This window comes from Trachypithecus francoisi, unplaced genomic scaffold (assembly GCF_009764315.1).
Source record: "Trachypithecus francoisi isolate TF-2019V2 unplaced genomic scaffold, Tfra_2.0 Lachesis_group14, whole genome shotgun sequence".
Taxonomy (NCBI): Eukaryota; Metazoa; Chordata; class Mammalia; order Primates; family Cercopithecidae; genus Trachypithecus; species Trachypithecus francoisi.
Genome location: NW_022681459.1, coordinates 60,048,828 through 60,070,193, shown reverse-complemented (window position 1 = coordinate 60,070,193; position 21,366 = coordinate 60,048,828). Strand labels below are relative to the sequence as shown.

At 49.3% G+C, this 21,366-nt stretch overlaps 2 protein-coding genes across 9 annotated transcripts in view; both read left to right on the top strand.

Annotated features, from left to right (window-relative positions):
- Nucleotides 1-16,291, top strand: part of SEPTIN3 (septin 3) — a 30,536-nt gene extending 14,245 nt beyond the window's left edge. For 5 of the 6 annotated variants that reach the window (XM_033233772.1, XM_033233770.1, XM_033233774.1 and 2 more), the window contains 9 exons: nt 3,456-3,584; nt 4,677-4,758; nt 5,095-5,232; nt 6,991-7,108; nt 8,999-9,094; nt 10,722-10,821; nt 12,354-12,405; nt 12,685-12,778; nt 14,980-16,291. In XM_033233772.1, the coding sequence (XP_033089663.1) occupies nt 3,456-3,584; nt 4,677-4,758; nt 5,095-5,232; nt 6,991-7,108; nt 8,999-9,094; nt 10,722-10,821; nt 12,354-12,405; nt 12,685-12,778; nt 14,980-15,045 (875 nt within the window). In that variant the 3' untranslated portion in view covers nt 15,046-16,291. The remainder of the gene's footprint in view (nt 1-3,455; nt 3,585-4,676; nt 4,759-5,094; nt 5,233-6,990; nt 7,109-8,998; nt 9,095-10,721; nt 10,822-12,353; nt 12,406-12,684; nt 12,779-14,979) is intronic. The other variant, XM_033233771.1, reaches the window with a different exon arrangement.
- A 2,306-nt stretch (nt 16,292-18,597) lies between these two features.
- Nucleotides 18,598-21,366, top strand: part of WBP2NL (WBP2 N-terminal like) — a 40,341-nt gene continuing 37,572 nt past the window's right edge. For 2 of the 3 annotated variants that reach the window (XM_033233776.1, XM_033233777.1), the window contains exon 1: nt 18,598-18,751. In XM_033233776.1, the coding sequence (XP_033089667.1) occupies nt 18,690-18,751 (62 nt within the window). In that variant the 5' untranslated portion in view covers nt 18,598-18,689. Of the gene's footprint in view, nt 18,752-20,871; nt 21,164-21,366 lie in introns of all 3 variants that reach the window. The other variant, XM_033233778.1, reaches the window with a different exon arrangement.

The window sequence follows — 21,366 nt, the reverse complement described above, 5'->3', positions numbered from 1 at the left end:
GGGCGCCTGTAGTCCCAGCTACTCGGGAGGCTGAGGCAGGAGAAGGGTGTAAACCCGGGAGGCGGAGCTTGCAGTGAGCTGAGATCTGGTCACTGCACTCCAGCCTGGGCGACAGAGCAAGACTCGGTCTCAAATAAATAAATAAATAAATAAAAGAGTAGGAAGGGGCTGGGCGTGGTGGCTCACGCCTATAATTCCAGCACTTTGGGATGCTGAGGTGGGTGGATCACCTGAGGACAGGAGTTTGAGACTAGCCTGACCAACATGGTGAAACCCTGTCTCTATTAAAAATACAAAAAAATTAGCTGGGCATGGTGGCACATGCTTGTAATCCCAGCTACTCAGGAGGCTGAGGCAGGAGAATCACTTGAAGCCCAGAGGCGGAGGTTGCAGTGAGCCAAGACCGCGCCATTGGACTCCCGCCTGGGCAACAAGAGTGAAACTCCGTCTCAAAAAAAAAAAAAAAAAAAAAAAGTAGGAAAGGACCTCTGCCCCATCTCAGTGAGATGTCCAGTCAGTGCTGAAAAAGGAATCTGGCGTCATCCTTCTGTACTGTTCCTCTTTCGTCCCCCAATCAGTCATCCAGTCCTGTCCATTTTACCTCATAAATACCTCTTACGTCTGCCCACTTCTCTCCTCTCTCCTGCTGCCACCCTGTACTGAGCTAGGTCTCTCACCTGGCTTGCCATGGCCACCTGACTCTGTGTTGTCAAAGTGCTGACCTGCAGCAAGATAAGCTCAGCTGGGGCTTGGGCCAGAGTATAAATCATCTGGAAAATCTTGCTATAAAAAACCTCCGCTGAGCTAAACAGTGTGCTCAGTGACAAGGTAGATTTCTCTCCTGAGGCAGACTTCTTATCTCAAGAACTGGTAGCAAATGGTTCAGGGACCCTGGCAGCTGGGCCACTATGGGCCACACTCGGAGTGGCACCAACCCTCCTAGCTCTCTATCTCCTTTCCTCTTCAATCCCTTGTCCACCAGTGACCAAATAATCTTCCCACCTTGCAAAACTTATCAAGTCACCCAACTTACTTAAAACTCTGTAATAACTCTCCTTTAACCTCAGGATAAGTTCAAACTCCTAGACTGCCCTGATGCTACCTCTCCAACTCATCTCTGACCACTTCCCATCTAGCATTCTACTCCTCACTCATAAGAGGCAGTGCTCCTCCATGTGCCATGCTCTCTCCTACCCTAGAGCTTTTGTGTCTGCTGTTCCCTCTGGCTAGAACTCATGACTCTTTTGAAATCAACCTTCTGGTTTCAGCTTAGTTGCATTTCTCCAGAAGTCTTCCTTAGTCCCAGAGAGACTGGGTTGGATTCCCTTGGCAATGCTGCTTCAATACCCTGCGGGTTATTCTCTTTCATACTGGTTATTGCAACATACTATAATTGTCTGCTTATGTTTTGGTCTCTCTCACACTAAACAGCTCCTTGAGGGTAAGGATGATGTTTTGTTCACCATAGTACCTCCAAATTTTAGGACAACGCTTGGCACCTAAGAATAATGAATGAACGAATGCTCTTAGAAAACATCTCAGAGCAAGCATGGCAAATCCAAGACCCGTGAGCCACTTCTCTCCCCAGTGGTGCGCAAATGACAGACTGCTAGTCAGTCATGGCACGTGTTCAGTGCTGAGGCCAGATGTAGCCTTTTTAACATAATGATCTAGGTGGCTACTACCAGATAATCAGCAGGAATGAGAAATGCACCTTATTTACCATCCCTGGTCTTGTCCAATTTCCTCTCTCCTCACCATCGTATCAGTAAAGAAACCAAGGCATGACTAATCCAAAGGCATTCAGGGAAAACAATGCAGGTGGGTCTGGAACTCTAGGCCCTTGTCCCCCAGCATGGTTCTTTTTCTAATATAATCACAAGAATGCACTAGCCCAGTATTTCTTAGATCTTACTGTCTATAGGACTGTTCTGGAAGCCCAGTTAAAATGCAGATTCGGAATCATAGGTCTGGGGTGGGGCCTGAGACTCTGCATTTCCTACTACTGTCCAGACAATGCCAAGGCTGCTTGTCAATTGCAAGTCTTTCTTGTGGGATTCTTGTACATGTTGAAGTTTGAGAAGCACCAGTGGGTTTCTTTCTTTTGAAACAGAGTCTTGCTGTGTTGCCCAGGCTGGAGTACAGTTGCATGATCCCAGCTCACTACAACCTCCACCTCGTGAGTTCAAATGATCCTCAGCCTCCTGAGTAGCTGGGACCATGCCTGGCTAATTTTTGTATTTTTAGTGAATACAGGGTTTTGCCATGTTGGCCAGGCTGGTCACGAATTCCTGGCCTCAAGTGATCTGCCCGCCTCGGCCTTCCAAAGTGCTGGGATTACAGGCATGAGACACTGTGCCTGGCCTGATCAGTCTCTCTCTGTTGCCCAGGCTGGAATGCAGTGGTGTGATCTCGGCTCACTGCAAGCTCCACCTCCCAGGTTCATGCCATTCTCCTGCCTCAGCCTCCCGAGTAACTGGGATTATAGGTGCCCACCACCACACCCGGCTAATTTTTTGTATTATTTTTAGAAGAGACAGGGTTTCACCATGTTAGCCTGGATGGACTCTATCTGCCCCTGACCTTGTGATCTACCCGCCTCGGCCTCCCAGAGTGCTGGGGTTACAGGCATGAACCACTGCACCTGGCCTGACCAGCGATTTTCAAATGCTCTGTAGCTGTGAAACTTTTCCTTGAAATGAAATCTTTTGCAGATACGCATCTGGAAAACAGGTGAAAGGGAGCCATAGCGAAGGAAGTGGAGGCAGAGGCCCTGCCTGCCCAGTCTCCTCCTCCTCTCACAGTGCCCTCTCTGACATGTATCTTCACAGGACACTAAGGCTTCTGGGAGCACAATCTAAAAACCACTACACTAGAATGAAGAGTGGATATAGAGACAAGATGTTCTTTGGGTTCGAGTTCCTGGTCTTGCATGTATTAGTTTATGTTGCTCTGCACATATTTTGTTAGAAGAGGATTCATCTCTCTAGGACCATCTCAACTGAGGATAAAGATAGTTCTGCTTCAGGATCCACAGGGCTGATACAAAGATTTGTCTAACAAATGTGAATGTACAATATGCACTGTGAGGCAGTATCAGGATGCAAAGTCCTTCTATTTTTCTTTTTAGTATCATTAAAAAGTGAAAACCTAAGCAAAAAACTGAATTACAACAAAACAGACAATCACGACACTAGACGTATGCAGAGGTTGTCCCTTTTCCCAGTGGTCCTGGGACTCTGGGAAGGAAAGAATATGGAATCCAAGTGATGTTTCCCCGAGGCCCTCTGCAGTAAGCAGGAAACCATTCCCACCTGCCTACTGTCCCCCAGTGAGTAGTCAGACAAGGTGTTGGCCTGGATCATGGCTCTAGAATTCTGTAAGCTTATGGGGAAGTATTAGGCTCAGAAGGTGAATGTGGAGTCTCCCTACCTCCTCCTCCTGCTTTGCTGTAGGCCAGAGTGGACTGGGCAAATCAACGCTGGTCAACACGCTCTTCAAATCCCAGGTGAGCCGCAAGGCCTCCAGCTGGAACCGGGAGGAGAAGATCCCCAAGACAGTGGAGATCAAAGCTATCGGGCATGGTGAGGACCAGACAGGGACCCCTATGGGCTTTGTTCAGTGAGTGTCTCTGCTGGAAAGGGGAAAGAATGGGGCTTATTGAGGAATAAGATCAATAAAAGGCAACCTTAAGACAGAACACACTTGAGTACTGCACTCTGAAGCAAACCCCTTAGACTGCTGGTTCAGGGAAGAGAGAGCGGGGAGCTCAAATGGAAGGAGGGGGGATTTGAGGTGGATGATAAAGTACAGGATTTAGACAGGTAGAAAGAGGTAAGGAGAGGGTGGGTGTGGTGGCTCATGCCTGTAATCCCAGCACTTTGGGAGGCCAAAGTGGGAGGATCTCTTGAGTCATGGAGTTCGAGACCATCTTGGTCAACATAGTGAAACTATCTCTCTTTTTGTTTCTTTGTTTGTTTGTTTTCGTTTTTGTTTTTTGAGATGAAGTCTCTCGCTCTGTTGCCCAAGCTGGAGTGCAGTGGTGTGATCTCGGCTCACTGCAAGCTCCACCTCCTGGGTTCATGCCATTCTCCTGCCTCAGCCTCTTGAGCAGCTGGGACTACAGACGCCCGCCACCACACCCAGCTAATTTTTTTGTGTTTTTGGTAGAGATGGGGTTTCACCATGTTAGCCAGGATGGTCTTCATCTCCTGATCTCGCGATCCGCCTGCCTCAGCCTCCCAAAGTGCTGGGATAACAGGTGTGAGCCACTGTGACCGGCCCGAAACCCTGGCTCTTAAAAAAAAAGTTAGCTGGGTATGATGGTGCATACCTGTAGTCCTAGCTATTGGGGAGGCTGAAGCGAGAGGATCGCTTGAGCTGGGGAGTTCGATGCTACAGTGAGCAGTGATTGCACCACTGCACTCTAGCCTGGGTGACTGACTGAGACCCTGTCTCTTAAAAAAAGAAAAGAAGAAGGAAAAAAGAAATGAGTAGAGAGGGGTTTCCAGGTACAGGGAACAGCATGATTATTGAGATGGAGAAGACCCTAAATTTGACTTTTCCAATGACCGATCCTGAAGAAGAGGCCTGGGTCTCCCTAGCTAGTAGGCTGCCAGGTACCCGGGGTCAGCTGTAGGACTGAGCTCTCTGGTATATTTTCTTTTCACCCCCAGTGATAGAGGAAGGTGGTGTTAAAATGAAGCTGACCGTCATCGACACCCCGGGCTTTGGAGACCAAATCAACAATGAAAACTGGTATCTGTCTGCCTCTGAGATCTTTGCCCTAAAGACTCTGCTGGGAAGATACTTGCTATGGTGCAGATTCATTCACGTTGAGAACCATCTGCACCCTCCATGCTCTGCAGTTCCCGACAGCCCAGGCAGAGGCCAGGGTCCCTGGGGAGCTCCACCCCTGCTAACTAACCATCCAGGAAAGCCATCGATGCGGGGGCTGAGGGGGAATCCAGCAGCAGGTATTCTAGGCCCACCAGGGAATGAGATGGATGTAAGGAGATTGCTACCAGACCATGCCTAAACTGAGCCCTAGGTCTTGTTCTTCTGATGCATCTATCTACTTTCCCCCGCCATCAGCTGGGAGCCCATTGAGAAGTACATCAATGAGCAGTACGAGAAGTTCCTGAAGGAGGAGGTGAACATCGCCAGGAAGAAACGCATCCCTGACACTCGTGTCCACTGCTGCCTTTACTTCATCTCCCCCACAGGACACTCGTATGTATCAACCCCACCCCTATTGCCAGGCCCGGTCTGGTTCGCATCATCTGTGTCCATTCTGGATCGGATGATCCATACGTTGACTCAGCTAGGGAGGGCCAGATGGGCTGGAATATAGTCATGGCCCGTGACCTTGCGATTCCCCAGACTTTCCGTGAGGAAGTCTGACTTTCTTGCTAGGAGGTTAAAGCTGTCCAACATCAGCCACCAGTATCTGCCCACTGGTGTCCCAGCAGCACAGCACAACTGTATCAGCAAAGAGGACTTGGTGTGTGTGAGCAGAGGGCACTTCATTTGTTCACCAAATGCCTGCTTTGGAAAATAATTGGAGTTGGGAGCAGCAAGAAGGGTGAAATAGGGCAGGGCAGGGCTCTCGCATTGGGGCTGGTGTTTGGAGGGTAGGGACCCAGCCGTAGGCATTTGGAAGGTACCAGCCTGGAGTGAGGCATCGTGTGTCCAGAGATGAAGGCCAACCATTGTAATGAAGTACTGTCTGATAGGCAGAATAAGACACACACAAGCGTGTTGGGAACTCTGATTGTGAGTGGCAGGTGGACCCATGAAGGAAGTGCTGGGAATAGGCAGAGAATGGAGATCCCAGGGGGGAGCCCAGCAACCTTCCTGCAGAGATGGGGGGAGGGGGTCCCATAATGTTACTAAGCCCAGATGCTGGGCCAGAGTTAAGCTCTTCACAGAATGGCACAAGCAAGGTAGGCCCCAAATTTTGTAGGAACCAGGCAGTGATGGTAGGGGGAGGACAGAGATGAAACAAGACTCCTGAGAACTCAACAGAAGGCTGGTTTTATCCCTCCCTAGGCTTCGACCCCCCAGTCAGAATGAACCATCAGACAACCTATGAGTCCCCAAGGTTGCAAAATAGAGCCAAGTTGGGGTCTCAGAGCCTGAGGTAGGATGGAGGCATAGACTGTGAGATTGTGGGAAGGGCAGGGCCTCTAGCTTGGCCCTGCAGGACTAACTCTGGGGGCTAGGAGGAGACCTGTCAAGAAGTAGTCTGATAGGCAGAACAAGGCATACACACTAGGCATGGTGGCTCTTGCCTATAATCCCAGCACTTTGAGAAGCTGAGGCAGGAAGACTGCTTGAGCCCAGGAGTTTGAGACCAGCCTGGGCAACATGGCAAGACATTGTCTCTACACAAAATTTAAAAACTAGCCAGACATGGTGGTGTGCACCTGTGGTCCCAGCTCCTCTGGAGGCTGAGATGGGAAGATTGCTTGAGTCCTGGAGGTCAAGGCTGCCATAAGCCAATGACCATACCACTGCACTCCAGCCTGGGCGACAAAACAAGACCCTGTCTCAAAAAAACAAAAAACAAAACACACACACACACTGTCATTTTTTGTTGTTGTTGTTGTTTGTTTTTTATTTTTAGGACAGACAAAAAAGGAAAAAAGACACACACGCAAAAGACATATGAGTAGAGACAACAGTCCACAGGTGCTCCAAGGAGAAAGAAATCCCTGAGTCAGAAAAGATGTCATGAAGTGGTGGTTTGAGGGGGGCTCACAGAGAGGCAGGATCTGCATGGGGACTGAAGAAGAAAAAGGCAGGTGTTGAGGCTGCTCTGCAGATGGCAAGGCAGTGGGGCTGTGTTGGAGAGGAGAGGAGCAGCCTCTGGGCCTCAGCCAGATGCCCAGCCCCGTCCTCTTCTCCTGAGGTGTCCTGGAGTGGTAGCAGTGGCTGAGTTGGGGAGGGCGAGGTGGCTCTGACGATCCCACCTTTTCTGTGACCCAGCTTGCGACCTCTGGATCTCGAGTTCATGAAACACCTCAGCAAGGTTGTGAACATCATCCCTGTCATCGCTAAGGCTGACACCATGACCCTGGAGGAGAAGTCTGAATTCAAGCAAAGGGTGAGAAGGCCCCCTGCCTTCTTTTCCTGTTCCCATCCCCTCCTTTCTCTCCACTGGGTTCAGGCCATCTCCTAGCCCTCATCATTCTGACTTTACCCCCACCCTCAGCCCTCCCCCAATTCTCCACCCCAGCCCCTACTTAACCATTCAAAGGGCTGAGGTTGGTGGTATCTGGGGACTATGATGAAGAAAAGTTGGTGCAGCTCCAGGCTGCTTTCTTCCTGCCTTCCAAACCTATCTGTGAAGACCACTGAATACATGTATCACTGTGAACATAAGAAATCACTCCTCAAACGTTAGCCTACTTGAAGGACTAGACGACTAGACTGATGATTGAGTCATCTGCCCACTAGTCCTCACTGGCATCTTCTTCATTTTTTTTTTTTTTTTTTGGAGTCTCTCTCTGTTGCCCAGGTTGGAGTGCAGTGGCGCGATCTTGGCTCACTGCAAGCTCTGCCTTCCGGGTTCTCGCCATTCTTCCGCCTCAACTTCCTGAGTAGTTGGGACTATAGGCGCCTGCCACCACGCCCGGCTAATTTTGTTTTTTTATTTTTAGTAGAGACGGGGTTTCACCATGTTAGCCAGGATAGTCTTGGCTAGTCTCGATCTCCTGACCTCGTGATCTGCCCGCCTCGGCCTCCCAAAGTGCTGGGATTACAGGCCACTGCCTGAGCCACCGCGCCCGGCTGTCACTGGCATGTTCTATAAGCTCAGTCCTGTGCTGGATGTACAGGGTTGGGGAGGGGAGATTTGAGAGAAATAAAAAGACAATTGCTGCCTTTAAGAAACTTACAATTGGCCAGGCGCGGTGGCTCAAGCCTGTAATCCCAGCACTTTGGGAGGCCGAGACGGGCAGATCACGAGGTCAGGAGATCAAGACCATCCTGGCTAACACGGTGAAACCCCGTCTCTACTAAAAAAAATACAAAAAACTAGTCGGGCGAGGTGGCGGGCGCCTGTAGTCCCAGCTACTCGAGAGGCTGAGGCAGGAGAATGGCATAAACCCGGGAGGCGGAGCTTGCAGTGAGCTGAGATCCGGCCACTGCACTCCAGCCTGGGTGACAGAGCAAGACTCTGTCTCAAAAAAAAAAAAAAAGAAAGAAAAAAGAAACTTACAATTGTCTGGGGGCGGTGGCTCATGCCTGTAATCCCAGCACTTTGGGAGGCCAAGGCGGGTGGATCACCTAAGGTCAGGAGTTCAAGACCAGCCTGGCCAACATGGTGAAACCCCATTTCTACTACAAATAAAGAATTAGCTGGGCGTGGTGGCATATGCCTGTAATCCCAGCTACTCGGGAGGCCTAGGCAGGAGAATCACTGGAACCGGGAGGTGGAGATTGCAGTGAGCCGAGATCACACCACTCTGTGCAGAGTAAGACTCTGTCACAAACAAACAGACAGACAGATAAAACTTACAATCAAATAGAACAATGAAGAGGTCCTAGATGGTATCTTGGAGAAGGCAAGACTTAAGTCGACCTTGAAAGAGGGCAGTCTCGGAGTAGGGGGAGCCTCACCTTTCTTCCTTCCAATCAGGAATATAACATGCAGGGATCTGAGCACTCCCCAGTGCACTCAGCTGTGCTGCTTGTGTAAATCTCAGTCTCATGGACCCTGAGATGAGCAAGCTGGTTGCGAGGCGCCTGGGACCTAAAGTTGCACCTCCTAGCCTCTTCCTCCTCTCAGGCTAGGCTGTAATTGTATAGCTGGGGCTTGCATTTATTCACCATCCTCCTGCTGCTCAGGGTCTCAGAGTTCAGAGATGACTGTGGATTATCCAAGGCTGGATTCGGCTCTCTGACCTCAGCTCACACACATAGATAGGTGCACACACTCCTCTTTTCCATTATCCTGACACTTGACTACCTTGCTTCTTCTCCTCGCCTCTAGGTTCGCAAGGAGCTTGAAGTAAATGGCATTGAATTCTACCCCCAGAAGGAATTTGATGAGGATTTGGAGGATAAGACGGAGAATGACAAAATCAGGGTGGGTGCCTGGGGCTCTTCTGCTCCACAGATGCCCCCTTGGGACCTCTGGGATGTGTATTGTGCATGTCCTCTGTCTTTTCACTTTCTGTACTCCCCCCAACCTTGCCTGACCCAGACCAGAAGTGACATGGGGGGAAGAGGAGGACTATGGCCCTGGACTGTGAACCCACAGAAGGGCTCCCTGTACCAAAAAAGCCTTCTATCCCCAGACCACACAAAAGCCTTCTTTCCCCCACAAGGTCTGGCAAAAACAGTATGTGAGGTGATGGGAGGGGCAGCAGGCAGGAAGAGCAGTGGGCTGGGGTCCAGGATGATCTATGCTGTGGTCAGAACCTACCTCAGTTTCCCCTCTATGAAATGCAGGGGTTAGATTGAGTGGCTTATAGGCTATTTTCTCCCTCTAGAATAACTTTTTTTTTTTTTTTTTTTTTTTTTTTTTTTTTTTTTTTTTTTGAGACGGAGTCTTGCTCTTTCGCCCGAGCTGGAGTGCAGTGGCCGGATCTCAGCTCACTGCAAGCTCCGCCTCCCGGGTTTACGCCATTCTTCTGCCTCAGCCTCCGGAGTAGCTGGGACTACAGGCGCCCGCCACCTCGCCCGGCTAGTTTTTTGTATTTTTAGTAGAGACGGGGTTTCACCGTGTTAGCCAGGATGGTCTCGATCTCCTGACCTCGTGATCCGCCCATCTCGGCCTCCCAAAGTGCTGGGATTACAGGCTTGAGCCACCGCGCCCGGCCCCTCTAGAATAACTTTAAAAAAATTAAATTGGCTGGACATGGTGGCTCATGCCTGTAATCCCAGCACTCTGGGAGGCCTAGGTGAGAGAATCACTTGAGCCCAGGAATTCAAGACCAGCCTGGGAAACATAGCAAAACTTATGTCTACAAAAACTGCAAAAATTAGCTGGGTGTGGTGGCGCATGCCTGTAATCCCAGCTACTCGGGAGGCTAAGGCAGGAGAATTGCTTGAACCTAGGAGGCAGAGGTTTCAGTGAGCTGAAATCGTGCCATTGCACTCCAGCCTGGGCAACAAGAGCAAAACTCTGTCTCAAAAAAGAAAATACAGGGCCGGGCGCGGTGGCTCAAGCCTGTAATCCCAGCACTTTGGGAGGCCGAGATGGGCGGATCACAAGGTCAGGAGATGGAGACCATCCTGACTAACACGGTGAAACCCCATCTCTACTAAAAAATACAAAAAACTAGCCGGGCGATGTGGTGGGCGCCTGTAGTCCCAGCTACTCGGGAGGCTGAGGCAGGAGAATGGCGTAAACCTGGGAGGCGGAGCTTGCAGTGAGCTGAGATCCGGCCACTGCACTCCAGCCTGGGCGACAGAGTGAGACTCCGTCTCAAAAAAAAAAAAAAGCTCTCTGCAGCTGAAGAGAGCTGATTCCTGAGGTTAACCAGCCAGGCAGTGGTACAATTGGGACTGGACCCAGGACTCTTGAATCTCAGTCAGGTGCTCTTTTCAAGAGACCAAGCCTTGCCCTTGCCATCAGTAGTATCTCTGAATGAGCATCAGAGGTGTGTGGTTCAAGGCTAGAAGACCATATGCCGTCCTGCTCCTGGATGTCCAGGTTGTTGGAGGATGACGGTGCACATGTGTGTGGTTTGTGTTTCTGCCCCATGTAGCAGGAGAGCATGCCTTTTGCTGTGGTGGGAAGTGACAAGGAGTACCAAGTGAATGGCAAAAGGGTCCTCGGCCGAAAAACTCCATGGGGGATCATCGAAGGTAATTCACTGCATCTTCTGGAAGAACTGGTTGCTGATCAGTTATCCAGTCATTAAGCATCTATAGATCAAGGCACTGTCTCAGGACATATGAAATGAATGCCAGCCAGATTCTGCTCATAAGGAGCTGTATTACAGTCTCATTGAGAAGATGATGCTCACAGGCAGGAGTAACGAGAGACTGGTTTAGCACCTGACTGAGTGGCACTGACTTGGTGCATCAAAGGAGTTCAGGACATGGAGAGATTAGCAAGGCCTGGAAAAACTGGAGAAAGGTTTTCATAGGAAGAGGGATGTGATCGGACAAACTGCCGAAGGGTTGTTCAGGTGTTGTCATTTCCATTTTATTATGAATGGATGTGACCTTGGGCGGGTCTTGATGATTCTGAAAGTGGTCAAAGAATCACTTCAGTGATTTCATTCAATATGATAACCCTATGAAGGGAAGAGGGCGGGTGCTCCTGTTCTCAGAATATAAGCCACTGAAGCACTGGAAGCTTAGGTTAAAAGGCTTGTCCAAAGTCACATAACTCGTTAGTGGTGAAACTTGATTTCAGACGCATATTTTTTTTTTTTTTTTTTTTTTGAGAGGGAATCTTGCTCTGTCATCCAGGCTGGAGTGCAGTGGCCCAATCTCAGCTCACTGCAACCTCTGCCTCCCGGATTCAAGTAATTCTTCTGCCTCAGCCTCCCAGGTAGCTGGGACTGCAGGTGCAGACTCTAATTTTTGTATTTTTTATTTAGCCCCAAAAATTAGCCCAGCTAATTTTTGTATTTTTCATAGAGATGGAGTTTTTTCATGTTGGTCAGGCTGGTCTTGAACTCCTGACCTCAGGTGATCCATCTGCCTTGGCCTCCCAAAATGCTGGGATTACAGGTGTGAGCCACCATGTCTGGCAATTTCATTTTTATTTTTAATAGAAGTGGGGTCTCATTATGTTACCCAGGCTAATCTCGAACGCCTGGGCTCAAGTAATCCTCCCACCTTGGCCCCCCAAAGTGCTGGGATTACAGGCATGTGCCATGGCACCCAGCCCCTTGTCTTAATCCTCATTCTGTTCCAACAGTGCTTGGCCAGTGATTTGCAAATACTAGGTATTCAATATATGTTGAATTGGATTTGTCATGTAGTGTATGACCTTTTTAAAATGGCTCAATTATTTTCTCTGTGTTACTTCCAATCGGATTATAAGCTTCTGAAGAATGGGAAGTGTGTCTTAGGCCTTGGCCAGTTTCTCAGACTCGGTATTAGTTTTCTCTTCTATAAAACGGTAAAAATTATAGTCCCTCTTGGCTACTATTCCACAGCGTCTAGAAGAGTGTTGTGCCCATTGTAGCTGCTTAATAAATATTTGTTTAATGAATCAAATCCAGTGCACCCAAGTGAGCACACCTCTGGAAGGGTTAGAAAAAATAACCTGTCCCATAGCTTTCTCCGAAATGCCTCCGTGACCCGAACAGAAGTTCACCTCCTGGGGGTTGCTGTATTAATGAACTGACTACCTGTTTTGCTTTGTTTTGTCTTGTTCATAGTGGAAAATCTCAATCACTGTGAGTTTGCCCTGCTTCGAGACTTTGTCATCAGGTAAGATGTCTCCCCTCCAGCTGTGTCCTGATGGCAAGCTGAATTATTTGGGGTCAGGGTCTATATGTTCAGATTCATCTCCTGCATCTCCAGGTCTCTCTGACAGAGCTTTCTGCTCCAGTTCCAGCTCCTGTTGCAAACTGGAAGGGGCTGTAGAAGAATCCTTAGCTCCTGGGATTGGGGTCCCAGTCATTGGGTCCAGTCACTCGAAGTGATGTGTGTCACCACCTCCTCTTCCTGCCCCTAACTGCAGCCCTCTTCTTACCCTGTGTCCTCTAGGACCCACCTCCAGGACCTCAAGGAAGTGACACACAACATCCACTATGAGACTTACAGGGCCAAGCGGCTCAATGACAATGGAGGCCTCCCTCCGGTGAGCGTGGACACAGAGGAAAGCCACGACAGTAACCCATGACGACCACTTCTCTGTGTCATCACACATACCCATATTCACACACACACATCCCAAATACCACCAACAACCACCTTCTTCCTCTCAACTCTGTCCCGCAGGCAGGCCTGTCTGGTATTTGTGGAGCATCTTGTCTACATCGTGTGTGTATGTATGTGTGTGTGTGTGTGTGTGTGTGTGTGTGTGTGAAAGAGAGAGCGAGAGAGCCTGTGTATGTGCATGCAGGGGTGAGGTATTTTCACTGCCCTCCCTGGAGAGTCCCTTGTAAGTGTGGCTCCTCCATGCGTGTCCATTATCTGTCTCCTTTCCTTGTGTCCCAAAACAAAGCTGTTTTGCCTCACTCAGGAGATCTCGGGGAGGTTTCATTTAAAAGTGCTGGGAGCAGGTGAGCCACAGGCAACTCTTCTCTCGGAACCTGCACACAAACTGGGGCTATAGAGATTCTCCAAGGACAGATGGCAGCGGAGCTAGAGCTGAGTAGGGGGCAGGGAGTTCAGGACAACCCTCCCTGTAAGTTGGGGGTGGTCTGGAGGTAAGGCTGGGGCTTCCTGGGAAAAGAAAGGCCATGAGAAGGCAGAGAAGTAGGCCAGAACTGCGTTCTTGCAGAAAGCATCAGTGCCTACAAGTGGAACTCCACCCTTCAGTCTGTGTCGTGTTCACTGTCCCAAAGCTACCACCTGTCACCAGAGCCTACTGCTGCTCTCCACTCACCTGGCCTCTGCTGCTGGGTCAGTGCCTGTCTCTGCTTCCCACTCTGTCTTCTTTCTCCCTTTCCCTCCTTCCCTCATACACTGCTTTCTCTCCCTCTCTCCTGCCTGTCTCTGACATCTCTCACTTCCTTTTAGATGAATCTACTTTAGGTTCATTCCTATATTTAGCATTTATGCCTAGTCTACTTCCAGAAATGACTTTAGGCTGCCTTCACATAAAATCACAAAAGTACAGGACAGTATAAACTGAGATTGCCAGATAAATCTGGGGCAAAGAAAGGAATAGGAAAGAAAGTTTCTGTAGTCAAGCACTGGAACAGGCCCTGAGCTCATAGGCAGCCAGTGCAAAGAGGGAAACACAGTGAGTTATGCAGTTCCCAGTGTCTAGTTAAAGGAAGCACACATGCTAGTCACGTGAGACAACCGTTTATGGGGACATCAGGTTCTAGAACTAACTCTAAAGAAGTATCAGAAACAATATACATTATTTGTCTTTCTTAGTGATTTGGCTTCAAAGACAGAATTTTGACCACACCTCCCTTTTCTCTGTCAGACTTCTCCCCCTTCTAAGCAGGCTTCTCTGTTGCTCCATTTGACTCATACATACTTGACTTCTCTTTTCAATTCCCCATCACTTTTGTGCTGAATCTAATTACATTTATGTCTGTCTTTCTCTGCTTTTCCCTAATTCCCTCTCCTCCTGACTCCTACATTCCCAATGATACCCACCCTCATACATTTAGGCTTTTCTTGCCTTTCCCTGGAGCCCTATATTAATGCATATATTTTCCCCGTTTGTTTTACAAGTAAGTTACTCTTTTCCTTTAATCTGTAAGATTCATGAAATTTGGGGCCGGGGAAACAATTTAGCCTTAGGAACGGGAAAACACCAAGTGAAACTGTTTACAATAACCTCATACAACCTCCTGTCCCATCTCCTGGTTCAGCCTAGGTGTTTCACTGGTCCTCTACGAATCCCAGCACTTATAATCCCAGTCTTTTATCACTCAGGTGCTAGGAAAAAACATAAGACTCAAGACCCAAGATTCAGTGGACCAGGAGAAAGGTGGGGGGTGATCAGGTCACTGGTGACCCCAAACCTATGGTCTCGATCTTTCCTGGAGGCTGCCAACCCAGCCCTCATCCTCCCTTGCTCACAAAGTTACAGGGTAGGCACCTGTCATGATAGAATAGCAGCAGTGCTACAGCCCAGAGGTTACTACATTTCAACAGAACAGGGATCCTTGGCTGCTATAGAAGCAGTCCTGTTTGGAGACCTTGGACCAGCAAGGGAAGATCTATGGGCATGGGAGGTGGGCGTTGGAGAGGCTGAGTAGGAATGGTGCCTGGCACCCCTGAACCATAATCTCAGCCTCCCTGGAGAAGCTATTTTATATGTCTTCTGCCAGCTGCTGGTCTCCACACCCTCAACCATTCTCAACCCCCCTGCAGGGAGAAGGCCTCCTGGGCAATGTCCTTCCACCTGTGCCAGCCACCCCCTGCCCCACTGCTGAATGAAGTCCATTTCAAGCGCTGCTTCTCCCTCCATTCCTCTCAGCTGTTATTGCTGCAGGGCCAGGCCCTTTTTAGTGCTGTGCTCGTCCAGCTCACCACCACAGCCCCTCTCAGCCCTCAGTAGGTGGGAGGGGCCAGCTGCCTCTTTAGGACAGTTGCATCCTCCATTTATCCAAACCACTCCTCTCCTCCCAGTGGAGTGGGGTTCTGCCAGCACTGCCCTACCACATCATCTGTGTCAGCCAGTCCCAGCCCATCTGCAAGGCGAAAGAACTCATTAAGAGTTTCTTCTGCCCTTGTAAGCCCATCCCAGCTACTTGTAACCATCTCTAAGGGCAATGGCATTGCTCCCTACCCATTCATCTGCATGAGCTACTCTTGGCTTCCTTAAAAGGTCAAGAAAGCAATTTTTCTGTTTACTAGATTCATTGAGATCAGCTGTGTGAGCCCCAGCGTGGGACAAGGGTGTCTCCTTCATCACTTAAAAGTATTCATGAGAGTGGGTCACTACAGATGTTGGGGAGCAAGGGCTAGGATCACTTTTTAAAAAATCACCACTTGTGGCTGGCCCAGAGTGCGGTTGTACATCCTCCCCACCTCGTAACGCAGCTACTAAGGAAGAGTGGTTTTCCTAAGAAGACATTGCTGGAGTTGACGTTCTTTTGTCCAAACAAACAAAAACTAAATACACAAACCCCCAGAAACCCACAATACATACACACTAAGGAAAAACTAACACCCTTCTGTCCACTCGGCAATAAGAAGGATCTCTTCCCACCTACCCTACCTACTTCTACCCCCAACCCCCTTCCCCATTAATGTGAGTAATGAATTAGCCTGGCCACAGGTGGTCACTGTAGGCTAATGGAAAATACCCAAGGGAGGGCAAAGCCCCCCATCAGATGCATGAATGTTTGCGAATGTTGACTGCCACTGCCCCACACACTGTGTCTTTATAGAATTCCCCTTTGCCCACCCCCTCCCTGTCTCCACCGGGACACAACTTGCTCGAAGGCTGGTGACTTGTGGGCCATTCATCTACAACCAAGTCCTGATGGAGCAAGAGGCCCATACCTAGGGGATGCAAGAACGACCCATTTCTAAAATGTTACCAGTCCCAGCCAATCTTATGGTGACATTACAGTTAAATTTCCCAATTGAAAACAAGCAAACAGACACTCAAACTGGTCCTGTAATTGTTGCTAGACTTTATGTGCTGTACAACTAAACATTGCTGTTTGAACAGTAACTGCCTGGCCTGTCTTATTTGTGCTCCTTGACCAAATCAGCCGTTACGTCATCTCACCCATGTGTGGAGGGTGAGGCTTTCTTGGTAAGAAATAGCCACAGCTATTAGAGATGAAAACACTTTGTGAGGTCAGTTCATGTTCAGCTGGCATGAGGTTGGGCCTCAGTCATTATTTTCTAGTGTTTCATATCCAAAGTGAGTAACGGATGGGAGGTTGAGGTGGGAGGATGGCTTGAGCATGGGAGGTTGGAGGTGCAGTGAGCTGAGATCATACCACTGTGCTCCAGCCTGGGCAACAGAGCAAGACCCTGTCTCAAAAAAAAAAAAAAAAAAAAAAAAGCAACAACAAAATGAGTGAGTGATGGAACTATCACACCTGACCTTGAGGGATGCTGTGCAAAGCACAGCCTGTCTCCAGTGAAAATGATGCTTATTTCCATTCAGTTAACTTTCTGGGTTTCCCCTCCTTTTTCCTGAATGTGTAAGGACCAAGTCTATGAAAGGAGTGGACCTGGCTGGGCGTGGTGGCTCATGCCTGTAATCCCAGAACTTTGGGAGGCCAAGGCAGGAGGATCACTTGAGCCTAGGAGTTCAAGACCAGCCTGGGCAATACGACGAGACCCTGTCTCAAAAATAAATACATAAAAAATAAAATAAAAGGCGTGGACCCATCTTACCTAGATACCTGCTTATTTTACAGTGAATAAGGATTAAAACTTAAGCACTAGCTTGTATCTTTCTTGAACTTAAACCAACCCTTCCTCTCCTTAAGGTGCACACTCTTTATGGGAGCCAGCAAATAACACAGTATTTCCTTATATATTATTTCTCTGAACGTGACGACTGTAGGCAGTTATATTTGAGGCCTCAACATTCTGTAGGGTGAGTGCAAGGTACAGATGAATGGTGGGAAGTGGTTTGGAGGGGTCAGAGTTGGAGGAAGACGAGGCAGGAGGCTCTTGGAGTGATTGAAGTCAAATGACAAGGGCAGGAAGTAGAGTAGCGTCATGACACTGAGATGCAGAGAAATGAAATGTGAGTTACAAAGCAGTTTGATGAACATAAAATGTCACAGCTGAAAGAAACCTGAGAGCTCTTCTATTCAATGCCTTCATACAGATACATGGAAACTGAAGTCCCGAGAACATAATAATCTTTGCCCAAGGTTGCTCTAGTAAGTCTTGTATTTTGAAGTAAATTTTCTGAACTCAAGATACATTTACAATTGATGGGATGTCAGTTTATTTGGCAATGTTTTTTTTTTCCTCAGTGGTACATGAAAAATTGTTGCATCTTATACTTAATAGCATCTTAAATTCCATGAAATACAGTAGTCAGGAAGAGGTTTACATCTCTTTGAAGATCTTTTTAATCTCTTTGAAGATCTCTGATACTATTCGTGAAGTTTATTTTCATTATTTGAAATAGGGTCTCGCTCTGCCGCCCAGGCTGGAGTGTGGTGGTGTGATCACGGCTCACTGCCATCCCCAGCTTCTCTCTCCCTGGCTCAAGCGATCCTCCTCCTCAGCCTCCTGAGTAGCTGGGACTACAGGTGTAAACCACCACACACGGCTAATTAAAAAAAAAAATTTGGTAGAGACAAGGCTCATCATGTTGCCCAGGCTGGTTTTGAACCCCTGAGCTCAAGCCACCCTCCCGCCTGGGCCTCCCAAAGTGCTGGGATTACAGGCGTAAGCCACTGCGCCCGGCCTGTATTTGTGAAGCTTAAAGGAAATAAGAAAATGTACAACATTTTAGTCCTCAAAGCAATTCCAGTATAACGTGTCCCACCCCATTCCCACCATCACCCTGGAGGAAGCAGGGCAGGCATGAAAGATGACCCAGAGACAAAGGCGCTTTCGATCCTGGAACTGGCAGGGACTCGATCCTGGAACTGGCAGGGACTCACTCAAGGGCTTCTGGGCCTCCGCTGGTGGAAGAAAGTTCTGTAGGCCTAGGGAGGCGGGCAGTTGTTCTGGACCCCTTCTCCGAAAGGCAACAGTTTCCTGGCTGGGCGAGGAGGGCGCAGGGAAATCCTGGCTGGGGTTCTCGTGACGGCTGCCTTTAATTTTCATTCCTGACAGGACCAACCCAAGTCCATACCTAAAGGCATGGAGCTAAGGGGGCAGGTGAGGTCAGGTGGCCACTCACCTATCACTCACCCCTTCGCGCTCTAGGGGGCGGAGCCAATTCTCAGGACCCGCCCCTTTATCCCGTTTCTCGGCGGGGGCCCACCCTGACTTCGCCCCCCCGCCCTGCCTCGCCATGTGACCCGCTCTCGTTCCTCCTCCTCCTTACGTCATAATCTCCGCCCTCCCCCTCAGCGCCAAACCCCACGGCTCGGCGCCGGTCCCGCCTCTTTCCATCTGCGGGGCGGCAGGAGGCGGCTCGAAGCAAGATGGCGGTGAATCAGAGCCACACCGAGAACCGCCGCGGGGTCCTCATCCCTAACGGTGAAAGGTGCCTGAGGGGAATCACGGCGTGCTGTCAGAGGAGAGGAGATGAATGGGATAGACATCGCGGCTCGCAAGCTCTCAGCGAGTCAGGGACTTTGCCGCCTTTTTTGGGCGCGGCGCTCTTAGCTCCGCCCCCGACCGTTGGGAGCGCGCGCCCACTCACTGGTGTTGCGGCATGTGGAGGTGGCGGAAGCAGCGGGGGCTGGAACGCGTGGCCTCTCGCGTTTGAGGGGCGGGGGTGGGAAGGTGCCTCTTCAGGGCGCAGGGCCGTGACGCGTGCCTCCTCAGGGCGGGGAGGGGTTGCGAGCCGCGTGTCTCCTTTTAAGAAAGGCCGGAGCTGACTGGCGGTCGTGAGCAGCCGGGGGCCCTCGGTGGCAGCGCGGCTGCCCTTGGGTGCCTGTGACCTTGTTGGATGAGGACAGGTACTGGGCGTGTATCTCCCCCTACTCCCAGGAACAAAGTGTCGCCCTTTGGTAAGAGGGATGAGGAGGTGGAGTGTGGATTATTCTGGAAAGATCTCGAACTGTTCTGGGGCTTCTCCTTGGCTCTTGGAACTTTCCAAAGCCCTGTTTCCTCCTTGCTCCAACCAGGGAGATGTCTGCTTTTAAAAACAGAAGATTGAAAAGATTGAGGCCAAGTACAGTGGCTCATGCCTCTAATTCCAACACTTTGGAAAGCTGCAGTGGCCCAGGAGTTTGAGACAAGCCTGGGCAACATAGTGAGACCCCATCTCTACAAAAAGTAGAAAATTAGCGGGGCATGGTGGTGTGTACCCATAATCCCAGCTGCTTGGGATGCTGTGGTAGGAGGATCGCTTGAACCCAGGAGTTTGGGCTGCAGTGAGCCCAGATTGTACCACTGCACTCTAGCCTGGGTGACAGAGCCAGATCTGGTCTTAAAATAAAAGATGGGACTGGACAGATGCCTGGGCAGAATGAAGTACTCTTGGTCGCGGGAAGCTGTGGAACTTACACCAGTTGCTTTGCTCCTTGCAGTGCCTGCTGCTGGCCCCTGAGCTCTCTACTGGAGCAGATTCAGCCAGAGGGGTGCCCATCTCCACCTTCAAGGCAGACTTGTTCACTAAGGGCTGACTCCACTGCACTCCCCTCTTTACCCCACACGCCCCCTTTCCCGTTTCCCACACTCAAACTCAGTCTCCCCCGCTGTGCAGTTGTAAATTATGCTCCTTTCTGGGCTCTGACTTGCCCTCAAGTTCCTTTTCTCCCACCCAGCGTTGAAACTCAAGCTGGATGATGTGCTTGGGACCAGCATACCCAGGTCGGTTTGAATGTAGTTGTCAGGAAGATTGAGGTAGACATTACCAAATGTTGATATCCAGATCTTTTCTTCTATCTTTCCTTCCTCCAGAAAGTTTTCTTGACAGATTTATATGGGCCTTAGAGGTTGTATGTCCTCACGTGCTTCCTATGTACCTTTGCTGCTTTGTTACATTTTGTGGTAGATGATTGCTCACCACTCTGACAGTGGTGTCCCTGTGCGCACTTACTGGGAGCCATTTGAGCATTTGTCATTCCAAGGTGTGAAGCCATTTCTTTTTTTTTTTTTTTAAGATATTTATTTCTCCAAATTTGTTATTTATTAGGAGTGACTGAAATAAAAAATATAACCGAGTCCCATCACCATCATCATCATCGAAATGGCTTTAAGAGAAAACTGGTCAGATGAATATTACTGCTTCCCATTTACAACCAATAAATAGTTGCCACTGATAAATTGACAGCAAGGAGTCTGTCGAGAATGCTGAAGATAGCTGGGCACGGTGGCTCATGTCTGTAATCCCAGCACTTTGGGAGGCCGAGGCGGGTGGATCACAAGGTCAGGAGTTCAGGACCAGCCTGGCCAATATGGTGAAACCCTGTCTCTACTAAAAATACAAAAAAAAAAAAAAAAAAAAAAAAGCCAGGAGTGGTGGCAGGTGCCTGTAGTCCCAGCTACTCAGGAGGCTGAGGCAGGAGAGTTGCTTGACCCCAAAAGGTGGAGGTTGCAGTGAGCCGAGATTGTGCCACTGCACTCTACCCTGGGTAATAGAGGGAGACTCCGTCTCAAAAAAAAAAAAAAAAGAGTGCTGAAATATGTTATATAATACAACATACCTGTTCACAGGGGGAAAAATCCAAGGAAATAACTTACGTGTACTTCTTGGTTTCATCATACAAGAGAAGCACAAAAGCACCACCCATGCCTCTGAGAACATTGGACCATGCACCCTTGAAAAAAGCTTTGCCTCCTTCATCATGAGTAATCTTCCTCCAGCAGTCAAGTGTGCCTGTGTACATGATGTCAGTTCCTTTGCGTCCTGACTGCATCATCATGCAGCGGTGAACGGTGTTAAATGAATAGGAAGTCAACCCAGCAACGGCAGTGACAGTCTGTGCATCATCCAGCTGATGACGATGTGAGTGTCCTTGGGATCCGGAAGCTTTCCCTTTGCAGTGTCATAGATACTGAAGTAGGCAGCAGGCAGCTCGATAGATAATACCCTGCACATACGTGTTAAAGCCTTGGTACAGGCTCTTAATCTCATCAGATCTGTAGATCTTAACCAGTTGGTCACCGAAGACTTGGAATTCCCTTTCAGCTCCAGCTTTGCCCACATCA